Source organism: Molossus molossus, unplaced genomic scaffold, assembly GCF_014108415.1.
Source record: "Molossus molossus isolate mMolMol1 unplaced genomic scaffold, mMolMol1.p scaffold_m16_p_1, whole genome shotgun sequence".
Classification (NCBI taxonomy): Eukaryota; Metazoa; Chordata; class Mammalia; order Chiroptera; family Molossidae; genus Molossus; species Molossus molossus.
The window spans coordinates 57,870,464-57,885,210 of record NW_023425344.1 but is presented as its reverse complement, the minus strand read 5'-3'; the positions used below and the strand labels follow the sequence as shown (position 1 = coordinate 57,885,210).

Here is a 14,747-nt window from a genome sequence, read left to right as displayed (position 1 = left end):
TGAATTTGCCTTCCCTTGTTCTGGGCCCCAGAGCCACCGCCGTGAACAAATCAGACCAGCTTGCTGGGCTCCAGGGGGCCACCCTGTGGCAGGTCAACTCACGGAGCAGTAACTCTCTAAGGACACCAGGAAGTAACAAGGAAGCGTGGTGCAGAGCCCCTGGCTCTGATGCTTTATTATGTGAAAATCTTGTTGAACTGTCAGAACCACAGTTTTTTAAAATATGTTTTTATTGATTTTTTTCTTTTTTAGAGAGAGAGAGAGGAATGAAGGGAGAGAGAAACATCGATGTGAGAGAGAAACATTGATTGGCTGCCTCCTACACTCCCACTACTGGGGATCAAGCCTGCAACGGGGGCAGGTGCCCAGGAATCGAACCGGGACCCCTCAGTCCATGGGATGACACTCAATCCACTGGGCCACACCAGCCAGGCTGATGGAACCAAATTTTTAAAACACCTACAATGTACCCATTTTGCCCATTAAGCAATTATCTTCTCTTCTCCAAATTTACCTCTCTATACCCTGTTTTATGGAGCTGGGTTTGGGACTCTGCAAATTACATGTATCTTCTGTACCCACCCCCAACACTCTGTGAAGTTACCAATGTAGTGGGGTGGGGGTGGGGGCACTAGAGGGAGACTGGGAGGCAGGAGGAAGAAAGAAGAACATGCTATTTGCTTGCTCTTCAGTCCATGTTAACCCAGTGAAGGGCTTTCTCCCTGACAGGAGCAGTTGTCCCCAGGCTTCTAGAAAAAGTCACTTTGCACCCCCATGGGTGCCAGCGCCGGCCAGATGGAAGCCTTTTGCAGAGATCTGAACTCCAGCTCCTTAAGCCTCTCCTCTGAGCTGCTAGTGTCTGAGAACCCAGCCTCTTTCCTGTGCTGTCCCAGCCCTGGGGGTTTACCTCTGTGCTACACCTGTGTGCCCTGTGTGCTTTTTCCATCCTCCAAAAGGTGTTTCAGCAATTCTCTACATCGAATTCTTCTGTTAAAATAGCAAGTGCTATTTCTGTTTTTCTCACTAGGCCCTGATTAACACATCAACAATGAAACAATCACTTACCTATCACTGAGGTATTTACCTTCTAACGAGAATTTCTCAAAGTGGCCTCTCTGAGCCCCACCTGGGGGCCAGTATGTCCCTATTCAGACCTCTCCCACTGCAGATGCTGCCTGGCACACAAACACAGGGACCAGGGCTCCCCTCAGGGACTTGGAGCGTGTTACAGAGGCTGCTCTATAATGCAGCATTGGACTGGCATTTGTCCCTAGTTCCTGGGAAATTACCTCTAAATCTTTAGCATTTCCCAATAATAGACATGTCCTTGCCATTTGTGGCAGGTCTCATGAACCACACCTGGGTTTTTGCTGACAAGGTGACTCAGGATCTGAGTGATCAGGAGCTAGTCACACCAGAAAGACCAACCATGTGATTGGAGGATTCCGGTTTTGAGCCACATGGTATGAGCCTGACCGCTAGGGGGAGAGGGACTGGCGATGGAGTTTAGTTATGTGGCCAGTGGTTCAATTGATCATGCCTGTGTAACGAAACCCCAATAAAAACTCTGACGAGATCGGGCGCGTTCAGGGTGGTATGGCCGTAGACCCAATAAAAACTCTGGAATCCACAGCTCAGGTGAGCATCCCTGGTTGGTGATTATATATCGATGTGCTGGGAGGCTCCTGCATCCTGAGGACACAGAAGCTTTGCATGTGGGACCCTCCCAGACCTCTCCCTATGCAGCTCTTCATTGGACCAGCCCGGATTTGTATTCTCTATAGTAAAACTCTAGTTGTGAGTATAGCACTTTCTTGAGTTCTATCAGTCATTCCAGTGAGCTACCGATCCTGAGGGAATAGCGAGAATCCCTGAATTTGTAGCCATTTGGTTAGAAGTGCATGGAGCTTGGGAACACCTGAATCTGTGGCTGGTTTCTGACGCAGGGGTAGCCTTGTGGGGGCTGTGCTCTAACCTGTGGAGTCAGGCTAACCCTGGGCAGTTAGATCAGAATTGCATTGCAGGGGCTTTCTAGTTTTTACATAGCTGACAGACTATTAGGACTTCAGCTAATTATACTGAATCCACATGCTCAACACATTCTCTAAGTGGGTCATCTAATTTCCCACACCAAAAGTCATGAGGCTGATCTAAGTGGTTTCTAACATATATTAATACACAGTGATTTCAGTCCCTTACATTCATGAAATTAGTTGATTCAATTAAGCAGTGATTGCCGAGAGCAAAAGGCAAAGTATTAAGCCATTGTTATGTAGCAGTTTCTAGCTCAATTGTTTTCAATTTTTCTCTGAAAATCCACAGATTTTAGCCCATTTTAGAATAAAGCCTCCCTTCAATGTCTTGCCTTCTCAAAGGCCTGGTGAAGAAGAGACTGGTGGGCTTCTGGGAAAAGCAGCATTAGCTCATGTGCACATGAATGGCGGCAAAGGTAAGCAGGCTCAGGTATGTGTGAATGGTGGCAAAGGTAAGCAGAATAAGATCACCTGTGTAGTAGGCTTGAGCGATTTCCTTCATCTGCCTGCTTGTCCTGGTGGTTAAGATTTCAATCAATGCATCTTCATTTGTTCCAGCACCCTGAAAAGCAAATCTATTTCAGGAACACTTAAAAAACTTAATTTCATGCATTTCAGTCCTAGTATCTTATTTTATATGGATATAAAGAACAGTTTTGAATAAATGAACATAAGATTCTATATGGATCTAAGGCAGTTTACTAATATTCCATATTTTAGTATTAAATAATATAAATCATGTGGAGTAACTGACATCAAAATTTTCCCCAATTTTTCATATGCTAATATAAAAATCAACTGAATAATTCTAGGAAGAAATAGCATAAAGGGAAAAGCCTACACCACTCAAGATCGGAAGTGAGCACTCAAACACGCCGTTATAGTTAGGAACGGCTCTGCAATTCTTTTCAGCGAGTTCATCCCTATACCAAAGGACTAGGCTGGTCAGCATGTATTGTCCTCTTCATTCAGGGAGATTTTAAAGCCTCAATAATGTACAATGAGCCCACTGGTTTGGGGACCAGTTCCCCCTGAGCTTTGGTCTATATTGAGATCACTGAATCACACTGTGACTCCAAGAGAAGCCATTTACACTAGGACTTGATCAAATAAGACCAATGGAGCATACGAAAGAGGCTGACTTCTGTCCCTCTGTGGCAGATTCCTAGCTGTCCTCCTCTCCCTCCTTTAGAAAGTATTAATTAATTTAAAATTTTAAATACACTATTTTTTTAGAGCAATTTCATGTTCACAGCAAAACTGAGTCGGCTCAATAATCTTTTATCTTCCTTGCTTAGTAATCAAACTCTAATTTTTAACTTAGCACATAGCTACCCAAATAAATACTACATATCTCTGCTTCCCTTAGAGCCAGGTTTATCCATATAACTGGATTCTCATCAATGGAATATAAGTGAAGTACCACATACAGTTCCTGATAGTCCTCAAGGATCAGGGACGCACCTTCTTTGTGCCTTACCCTGTTTAGCTTGGATGAAGACATAGTGTCTGGACTTAAACTGGATCCTTGTTAAACTGGGATGTTTGGAAGAGGGCAAAGGGGAGGTGAGGGTGTGATGGCTTTTTTCTTTTTAATATGTTTTATTGATTTTTTTAGAGAGAGAGGAATGGAGAGAGATCTAAATATTGACATGAGAGAGAAACATCGATCAACTGCCTCCTGCACACCCCCTACTGGGAATCGAGCCTGAAACCCTGGCATGTGCCCTGGTGGGGAATTGAACCAGGACCTCTTAGTCCACGGGATGACACTTAATCCACTGAGTCACACCGGCTGAGCAGGTTGTGATGGTTTCGTGTGTCTTCTTGGCCAGGCCACAGTCTTCAGTTATTTAACCAAATGCTAATTAGGTGTTCGATGAAGGTGTCTTGTAGATACACGTGAAGTCCATTATCAGTTGATTTTAAGTGAGGGAGATTTTCTCGGGTATTTTATGTGGGCCTCGTTTAGTCAGTTGAAAGGCTGTATGAGTAGACCTGAGGTTTCTCTGAAGAAGAAAACATTCTGTCGGTGGACAGCGGTTCTAGCTTGTGCCAAGAGGTCAAGCCTGCCCTTCAGATTTTAGATCTGCCAGCTCCATAATCATGTAACCAATTCCTTGCAGTAAATATTTTAATATATATCTCCTGCCTATTGGTTCTGTCTCTCCGGGGAACTCTGATACAGAGAGAGTTTTTAAAAGTCACGACATAGACAGGAGCCAGACTCTGCTGGAAAATGAAGGTCATGGTAAGGAGTTTAAATTTTAAGTATTCAAATCCATAGGCGATTTATGCAGCTGAATAATATGATCAATTCTAAAAATAACTTTATAAAAATTATTTTGGCTATTCTGTGTGAAAAAATTTGAGATGTACAAAAATGGGGGCAAAGGGACCAATTAGGAGGCCATTGGTATGGTCCAGTCGAGAGATGATGGTGGTTGACCTAGAATATTAGCAATGGATTTTGAGTGATGTGCTCTCATTTTTGATAATGCTTGGAGAAGAGCTAATGGGTCTGCAGATAGGTTTGTAGATTTGGGAGCTCTTAAGAATGAGGGAAATCTAGGTCTTTGGCCTACGCCATGGGGTTGATGATGGTGCAATTCAATCTGAATGACAACAAAATACAGGTCAAGAAACAAACAAAACTAGAATATGACAATACCCTCTCAGCCCAGGATCATGTGGGCTCAAGGTTCTACAACTCCTTCCATTTCAGGGTTGTTCTACCAATTGGAGAGCACAGAATCAAAATGACATCCAAATCTACGACATTTACACCCATATTTCAAGTGTGTAGTGGAGGAAAGTCACTATTTTTGGGACATGGTCAAATCCTGGGCAGAATTGGCTTGTGTAGGGCTCATACCTTCATGGACTTCTTCAGCTGCTTCGCATCAAACATTGCTGGGGGAGTCACGAGGGCCACCATGAGATGCTCGAAGTGGCCAGAGAGATCGCCCTTCAGGTCATCTTTCAGTTCCTACAATAAAAAACCCAAAAAGGTAAGCGACATACTCTTCCTCTTTTTTTTTTTCTTGAAGTAACAATACAGAGGAAAACATGCCCATCCACAGGGAATAAATGGACGTAGTGAAAATATTTCTATGGATAGTAGTCAGCACTGTATGATTGCTTCCAGAATGTTCTTCTATTCTTATAGAAGGTTTTCTGAAGAAAAGCCAGTGGAGAGAGGTCCCATGAGTGCCACAAATGCATATTCAAATGCATTTCCTAGGTCCTTGATACTCTCAATGCTTGGACAGGGTGAGGAAAGAGGAAGAGGAGGAGAAACCCTATAATTCACACCCAGCCTCACTGGTAGAAGTTCTCGTCCCGTTTTGCTTCCCAGTGACTGTCAAAGAGCTTCAAAGGGAAGTGGGAAGGGAAGACAGTGGTTGGTCATTTGCCTCTCGTAAGAGTATAGAACTAGGAAGCATCAAAAGCAGTTTCTGGTAACAGCAGCAGGGGAAACCCTAAAGGTGGCAATGAGGCAGACATTATTTGTTGGTAGAGTCCTCTAATGCTGTTCCCACACATTCCATAAGCATGGTCCATCACCCCTGCCGGAAGGCAAGCAACATGGTTTCTATTTCCAATATTCAGAGAAGTGTTATTGAATATTTTTCCTGCTCTTGATTATTTTCAGCTCTGAAATAGAGGCTGGCAGCTTCCCAGACAGCTGTAACAATGTGGATACAGACCAATGTCTACCATGCCACTGGGGCCAGGGGGCGGGGCCTGCTCCTGCATATAAATTATATGCATATAGATGGGATGGAGCCAAGTGTCACTAGCTCTGCTTTAATTGCCACAGGATGTTTCCTCTCTAAATGCTAAATTCCACCACCATCTGTCCTCATCCCATGACTTCCCAACAGAATCTACTTCACATGCTCTCATTCTATCCTACTGTGAGAAATGGTTGTTGCCCTTCACCGCCATCCTTCCTCTGTATCTTGCAAATGCTGAAAGGCCAATTGATCATTCATGTTCCCTATTCGTGAGTGTGTTGCTTTGCCTAGAAGCTTGGCAATTCATTTAATTCAACAAATGTTGACTGGGACCCTGCTCTGTGCTAGGCATTTAAAGGTCAGTTAGACATTTCCCAGCCAGTGTGGCTCAGTGGTTGAGTGTCAACACATGCACCACGAGGTCACTGGTTCTATTCCTGGTCAGGGCACATACCCAGGTTGTGGGCCTGATCCCCAGTGGGGGGCATGCAGGAGGTGGCCAATCCATGTTCTCTCTCATCGATGTTTCTATCTCTCTCCCTCTCTCTCTAAAATCAATAAAGAAAATAAATAAAGTTCAGTTAGACACAATCTTTACTGCTAGGACATTATGCTCTAATAAAAAAAAAATAGAAATACTAAAAAATAAAATTTCAATATAATATGTTAAGTATCTGATAAAGTGTGCAGGTCAACTATCTCTGAAGGTGTCTCGGTGCAGTCCGGGGGCTTGGAGACCTTTCAGGAGGTGATGTCTGAGCTGCCTTTGCATGGCCACGACACTCCCAATTCTCACCTGGCCCAGTAGCCTGACTGGTCTCTGCTACCATTCCCCCCCAACCACCACACATACAGTTCATTAGCCATGACAGCTAAAATAATCGTTTAAAGCGATAAGTTAGATCATATTATTCCCTTGCTTACAAACCCCCAGTGGTTCTCCATTGTTCTTAGAATAAAATCTAAACTCCGTACCGAGACCCCAAGGCCCGGCATATTCTAAACGTCTCTCCAACCTCATCTCCTGTCCCTTTGACTTTCTGTACTGTTGCCATATGGAAACTCTTCCTGTTTCTTAAATGTTCCCACTTTGACTTTGCCGCAGGGATTTTGAACTTACTGTACCTTCTGCCTGAAATACTCATCTCCCCAGATCAAGCAGAGCAGAATCCTGGGTATTTAGTCTTAGTTGAGGGTAAGGTAAAACCCCTCACTGACATTTCTTCCCACTCCATCTAAAGGGGCCACTTGCCGGTCATTCTCCATCATTCATCCCATTTTGGTTCTTTCATAGCACTCACCAATATCTGAATTAATTTTATTTACTCACTTATCATTTTTCTAATAGAATGTTAGCTCTACAAAAAAAAGAGAGGATCTGCTTTTAATACAGTGAATCTCCAATGTCGATATCTTCTGACTCAGGGTAGTACCCAAGTCCTGAGTAGTTTATTATTGAACAAATAAAGCACGTGAAGAAAAAGACACAAATGTTCTTGTATAGTTCTCAATACAGTTTCTTCTACTTAGTAAGCTTTCATTTGCTGAATGAATTAAACCTATAATTACATACACATGTTAAAGCTGAAAGAGAAATGAAAGCTCACGTAAGCCAGGATTTACCAGGTAATTGGTCAGATGATTCTTTGTTGGGGGAGGCGCTTTCTAGTGCATTGTAGGATGTTTAGCAGCATCCCTGACCTGTACTCACCAGACGCCAGAAACATCTCTCTCTCCCACCAGTGTGAAAATCAAAGTGTCTGGAGATACTGCCAAATATTCCCCGGAGAGCATAATCATTCCCAGTTTAGAGCCACCCATCTAAGGCAACCTTCCTTACTCACCAGGGGAAGGAACTGAGGCCCAGAAAGATGACATGCCCAAGGCTACTCAGCCAGGTAAGGGCAAAACCAGGACTCGTGTTCCAGGCTGTTGACTGGATACAGGGGGGTACTTTCTCTACACTCGCTTCAAACAAAAGACCTGATAATACCATGGGAACATCCCTGGTCCATTAGTGATTAGCTCTTTACTGCCTGTGTTCATCTGTACCTTTCCGTACGCTGCTTGATACTCCTTAACGATCAGCTGCCGCTGTGCGTGTGACCTCTCGGTCAGAATGCCAATGAGCGTTTTCTCGTCAGTCCCTAAAAAAAACGAAAATAATTTTACTCACCCTCAACCCAAAGATGTTTAATATCTGTCATGAACAAGAGAAAAATGATTAATGGTCTGAAACAAATGTAGACAGGAATACATTTTATTTTTTAATTTCCAGGTTATTACCAGGTTGAAATTTTTATTGCTTTGTTTGCTTGCTTTTTGGAAAAGGAAATGAACTTTGTCAGGATAGCTTTGGGGGAAGAAAACAGGCACTGCCTAGATGTTCCTCTGACAGGCAGCAGCACAAGGAACACACTGCTTTTGGACCAGGTGTTCTCACCTGTATGAGGTTCAGTTACTATCTTGTTACCTTTTCTCTTTATCTCCATACTTGATATCAAAATCTTCCTTCCTCCAAAAAAAAAAGGAACTGACATTTTTTGAGAACCTACCATGTGCTAAGGACCTTTTAATTATTGTCATATTTAATATCACAGGGGTATGATTCATTGTCCTAAAGGTGAAGACACTAACATTTAGAAAACTTACTCACTTGCCAAAGTCATCCAGCTTTTAAGTGGTGGAGCAGGAATTTGAACCCAAATCTCTAACTGCAACACATACTCTCTCTGCTCCATACCTTTCTCAGGCATTTCACACCTATATATTAACCACCCGAGTAAAGAATAACATGAGGCCAGGGCTGATGCTGGCCTGCCCAAGAAAGACCTCAAGATCACTAGTTTCTTGAAAATTATAGTATTAAGATAATGTAGGAGTCATGTTAGCCTTCTTAGAAGCAGAGGAATACGCCTGGGTAGGGGAGCCAGGAGCTAACCAGCACGCGTGGGCCTGCGTGACTGGAAGGGTATGAAGATCATTTGGAATGCTAGGCTCGACTTCTCTGTTGAGATGACCCCCACATACCTTGGCTATACACGCCCTTGGCAATCAATGCTACATACTCTACATCACTGATGGGACAAAAGAAACTATGTACTGAGTTAGCTACTAAACCTCCCAGTGCAAGATGCTGCCCCGCTGTCTCTGTGGTCTTGTCTTCTATACAGTTAAGACAACATACACTTACATTCAAGCCTAGTTGCGTCCTGTGAGAATGATGATTAACTTGACCTGTCACGGCATCTGTGTTTCTGGATGACGAGACACTTCCAACTGCACAGATATCTCAAACTCAGCATGGCCCAGGCTGAATTTGTTCTATATCCTCTCTAACTTTTCCTTCATGCTGTTCCCTCATCAATAACACACTATAGATTTAGTTTCCAACCAAAAATCCTGGGACTCACCCTACATTCATTTCTCCTCTTTCCTTCCTACACTGTAGCAATCATCTGCATCTCTTGAATTTGTCCTCTCTTCTGCCACTGTGTGCTCACCATCTATTACCCAGAAACTTCAACATCCTAACTTACCCCCTTATAGTTCATACTCTATATTACTGCCTCACTAAATATTTAAATATGCATCTGATCATATTGATCTCTTGGTGGAAATCATAACGACTTTCTGTAACCTTCAGGATGAAGGTTATGCCCCTTCACTAGTACACCACGTCCTTGGGATCTAGCGCAGATGTTTTATGGAGCCCGCTTTAGCACATACAGGAAGACCTGGCTACCACTCATGGGTCCTGATTTAATGTCATGAGAGGCTGACATGTACCATGAATCTGTTGCTTGTGGGAGAATGCTGGTATAGCAGGAACCTGAACCCAAACCTCGGACTCCAAAACATGTCCATTCCTCTCTGGTCCAGACCTCTCTCGGGCATTTCAGGCCCACATACTTGCAATAAAATTTACTACACCCAATGTCAGAGGAAAACCGCAGAACGAAAGAAGGTATTTCCATGGCCTGTAATGTTTAAACGTTTAATATCTGGTATTTACTTTAAAACTCAATCATGAAGAGGACAATCCAATTAAAAATGGACAAAAGATACGAAGAAGTCAATCATGGAAGAAGCAAATAAACAAGAAATGATGCTTCACCGACTCAGTCGTGGGGATGTGGAGGGGAGAAGAAACACACACACGTGCAGAATGAGGTACAATTTCAATCAATTAGAAAAACTGAATAGTATTGATGAGAATGTGGAACAAGAGGAAACCTCATGTATTCCTCTTAGGAATGCTAATTTGTATATTCATTTCAGAGAGCAGTTTGGCAAAAATTTTAATTTGAAGATAAACATATTCAACCTAGAAATTCCAACTGTTTTATTCTAGAAAAATGCTAGCAAGTGTGCACCCGAGACATAAGCAGAAATATTAAACACAGTATTTTTATATTGTAGTAGAAAAGAATTGTAGGCAACTTCAACATTCCATCAATATTCCCATCTTGCGATGCCGTAATTCAATTGGCTGCTATGCAGTTAAAATTAATGAACTAGAGCTACACATATCAACGTGGATAAATCTCAAAAACATAACGTTCAGGGATAAAAGTTGCAGAAGAATGCATACAGCATGATTTCAATTTATACTGTTTGAGACCGTGCAAAACAACATGTACATACACAGGTAGCTACGACATTACACGTTTCATGGGAATAAACTCTAACTTAGGATAGTGTTTATTTCTAGGGAATGAGATCCTGGAAGAATTGGCAGGAACTGTGTCTGTGATGGTTTATAATAATGATGATTACTACTGTTGTTGGTAGCCATGATGGTGATGGTAGTGTTTAATATTAAGAAAATATGGCAGTCCGGCCAGTGTGGCTCAGTGGTTGAGCATCAACCCATGCACCAAGAGGTCACCGGTTCGATTCCTGGTCAGGGCACATGCCCAGGTTGTGGGCCTGATCCCCAGAGGGGGGCGTGCAGGAGGCAGCCAATCGACATCCTCTCTCATCGATGTTTCCATCTCTCTCTCCCTCTCCCTTCCTCTCTCTCTAAAATCAATAAAGGAAAAGGAAAAAAAAGAAAAGAAAATATGGCAAATTTAAGATGTAATAAAACTGGGTTCCCTATACTTTTCCTTATTGTTTCACAATTTTAAGTCACTTAACAATTTTTCTACTTGAGTAAGCCAACTTGGGCAAACTAAACCATTTCACGTTTAGCCTGTAAAATATAATTTAATTTGCTTCAACATTAAGAAAGGAATTATAAAGCATCGCTCACCAATTCCCCGGATTGCCTTACGAATCACCTCGGCATCCACTGACGGGCTAAAGCCTGGGTAATCGCGCACTGTCCCTCGGTGTCCCACCTGGAAGGAAGTTTTTAAAAATGTATCTTTATTGTTGAATGTATTACAGATGCCCCTCTTTTCCCCTATTGACCCCCTCCTCCCCGTTCCTGTTCCCCTGCCCCTTCACAGTACTGTTGTCTGTGTCCACTGGTTATGCACAAAGGTTCTTTGGTTATCTCTTTCCACCTCCCCTCCTTCCTTTTGAGGTTCCTCAGTCTAACAACCAGTTTATATTTCTTAATCCTTTCATGGAAGAAAATACCTTTAAGTCCCACTAGTTCAAAATGACATTTTTGTTTATAGTACATATGCAGATTCCCATATATATTGGCAACATAACAAACGCAGAATTTGCACACCTTCCTACCCCTTCAGGAGTGGTTCGAGAGAGACACTGGCAATATAACACCTACCACACAGTATTAGGAGGCCTCTCCTTTTCTTCCCTCTTGTGTAACCAATTAGAAATATACATTGTATTAATGCTGGTAACTCTGAAGAATGCTCGCTTCAAAGTGGCATCTGCATGAAAGCAAAGAGAAAGCGGAGATTTCCTCCATCCGCTTTGTTGTCAAGTGGGAATTCCAAGCTCTTCACTGCGTCTCACGCAGAAGTAACTGGCTTGCAGACTTCGAGATGTTTTAGTGAATGTTGCCCACTGTCCCTGGGGAATCCTGCACTAAAGGACCCATAAATGAAAACCTCATTAGCACGGCCGGTTGTTAAGCTTTGTTTAACGGATGTGTAGTTGTGGCTGATCAATTCCCGTCCGAAAGCCTCACTGACAGAGACTTCAGGAAGGGAATGGAAATGAAAACTCATGATGCCAATTTTAAATACAGAAATTAGGAACACGTCAGCACGCTGGGAAAGACCATCCTACAGAAAGAATAAAATGCCTTGAAACTGCTTGAGAGACTGTAGAACAGCCACAAGCCATTGAGAACAATCCAAGTAAACAGGTGCTTAAATGGCACTTTCTAACTCTTTGAACAGAAACCTATCTTTACAGGAACAATAGTTTTTTCTGAGCTGGTGTTCCTACCCTGTTACTGAGCAATAGTGGCTCTGTTATTCTGTGTTAATATGGCTTCATTTAGACTCTCCTGAAGTGTTTAATATTTTCATGGAAAGACATTATCTTGTCACATTAAAACGATGGAAAATTAATGTTTTGGCACTATAACGTGACAGTCTGTTGATTTAATAGATTAGATTAAATAATTTGTTTCAATACAATCAAACATCAATCTTACGAATCCAAAATCAAGAGTTTTGATTCTAAAGCAGTGATTAGAACAGAAGTAACTGGTCGGAAACTAGAGGTGAAGGTGCCTGATCTAAGGGAACGATAAGAAAGCAGTCACCTTGCCCTGGCCGGTTTGGCTCAGCGGTTAGAGCGTCAGCCTGCGGTCCTGAGAGACCCGGGTTCGGTTCCCGCTAAGGGCACGTACCTCGGTTGCAGTTTGTCCCCGGCCCTGGTCGGTTGTGCGGGTGGCAGCCACTCGATGTATTCCTTTCACGTCGATGTTTCTCTCTCTCTCTCTGTTCCTCTCTCTCCCTCCCACTCTACCTGAACAAAAAATGGAAAAATGTCCTCTGGTGAGGATAAAAAAAAAAAAAAAAGAAAGCAGTCACCTTAACATAACCGCTGGAGAATTCTTTCTCCAGGGCCTAATGAATATTTTATGGATTCACAGAGCCAACTGGCTTCATTTTAATTCTATCTGTCTATGAACTCTTGTGTGGGTGTCCACCCTCCACGTGTGGCATTTTAGAGGGAGCACCACGGTGTCACGGCATGTGAGCGCCTCGCGGCCGGCACTGTGCCAGCGCCTATGAACGTGACCTACAACCCGCATCGCTGTCCTGACGGACGAGTAGGGACACGTTCCACATACAAGACACCGAGATTTAAGAAGGTTGGAGAATTTGCTCAAGTCCACGTGACCACCGGAGCAGCAGCATCTGGGCTTGAATTCGGTCATGACCACTGCAGCCCATTCCTAGTCTTCCTTGAAATCTGGCCTCTGGATCACCTGCAGAGCTTCTTCAAAGTGCATCTGACCAGCCCCATCAGCCACACGGAGTCAAACTCCTCAGAACCGAGGCGTTCAGGTAGACATTACACATTTAGGAAGCTCCCCAGCTGATTCTGTGCCACGCATGCCGACATGGTTGCTTCCGAATACAAAAAGGCAAAACTGTGGTCCGATTCGAATTATTTCGTGAATTGTGAAAACACAGGGCTTCCAGTCCAGCCACGACCTCTCCACTGCCCCGTATGACCTACACATCAACATATGCTAAAAATCTGATGTGCAAAATTAGAGAAGAAAGAAATTCTCAATCTGTTATGCAATTTGATACCTAGTAAGAATTAAGTGGGAAGAAACTTCTTGTTTAATTAAAAAACAAAACAAACAACCCTCCCCCCCCCACACACACACACACCAGACTAGAAAAATGGCACAGGCATTCTGAAGGAGACTATTGGTGGTTTCAAACTGCTTCAGTTATTTAAAGAGTAGTGTTGTTTATTTGATGGACTCAGTTGCCCAGAACATTTCAAAATATTTACGTGACTTACAAAAAAAAATCTTATAGTAAAAGAAATAGAATCTTTTAAACTAATATGCCAAGCAGTGAACAAAGTGCTTTATAGACAACTTATTTCACACTACAATGGCCTTAACAATGGGGGGATTGCATATTTCCATTATAAAATGAAAGAAACTGGACCTTGGAGAAATTACTTGCTTAATATAACTCTGCTACTAAGGACAGCCCTAGAATTTGAACCCACCTCCTTGTGCTCTACACCATGTCACAAAGCCCCACAGGAGTCCACAGACTGGTTCTCAAAGTGTGGTTCCGGGATCAGTAAGTGGTGTCAGCATCCACATCACCCGGGAACTTTTTAGCAGTGCAAACTTCAGGCCCCACCCCAGTCTCAGAAATCAACAGCTGTGGGGCTAAGACTCAGGATTTGTGATTTGAACTGATCTCGCCCCCACCCCCACCCCCATCCCCACCCCCAGATGATTCTAATACATGCTAAAGTTTAAAAACCGCTCTATTTAGTCTCAGAGGCCCAGGAAACCAAAGCAAAAAAGAGCAAACAAGTCCTAGATTCCTTAGATTCTTTTATGGGTGTGGAGGAATTTGATGATGAGCTCATTGCTTCAGGAATGTTGGCACTTTTGCTGCCAAACAGAATGTGCCTGCGTGCTTCATTGCAGGCTGCAGTCCCTCACGCTTAGTTACTGACCACGATTTGCCTTAGTTTACTTCTACGAATTCCACTACCCTCACAAAGCGTCAGTGCTAGAGTAGGACACTGCATGAATACTTGTCAAAGTCTTTCTTTTTTAAAAATATCATGTTTAACCAGATTCCCATCCACATCCCTTAACATACTTAGTTGCTTTTTTTTTTTTTTTTTTTCTCAAACTTAACCTTCAGATGCCCCCAAAGGAAAAATGAACCTGAAACTAGTTGGAAAAGAAATTAAAGCAAGCAATGTGTAAATAAAGGGGGAACTAGCAGGAGCTCTTGACATCAATGACAACTGCTGCTACTTACTTGAGCCAAGTACTGTGCTAACCATGTATGTTTCCAGCCTTAGCTCATTCAATCCTCACACC

At 42.9% G+C, this 14,747-nt stretch overlaps 1 protein-coding gene across 1 annotated transcript in view; it reads right to left on the bottom strand.

Moving 5' to 3' along the window:
- ANXA3 (annexin A3) overlaps positions 1–14,747 on the bottom strand; it is a 58,475-nt gene that overhangs the window by 26,276 nt on the left and 17,452 nt on the right. Inside the window, exons 3-6 of the mRNA XM_036270855.1 lie at positions 11,031–11,118; positions 7,826–7,920; positions 4,909–5,022; positions 2,505–2,595 (exon numbers count right to left, since the gene is read on the bottom strand). Coding sequence (XP_036126748.1) covers positions 2,505–2,595; positions 4,909–5,022; positions 7,826–7,920; positions 11,031–11,118 — 388 coding nt within the window. The remainder of the gene's footprint in view (positions 1–2,504; positions 2,596–4,908; positions 5,023–7,825; positions 7,921–11,030; positions 11,119–14,747) is intronic.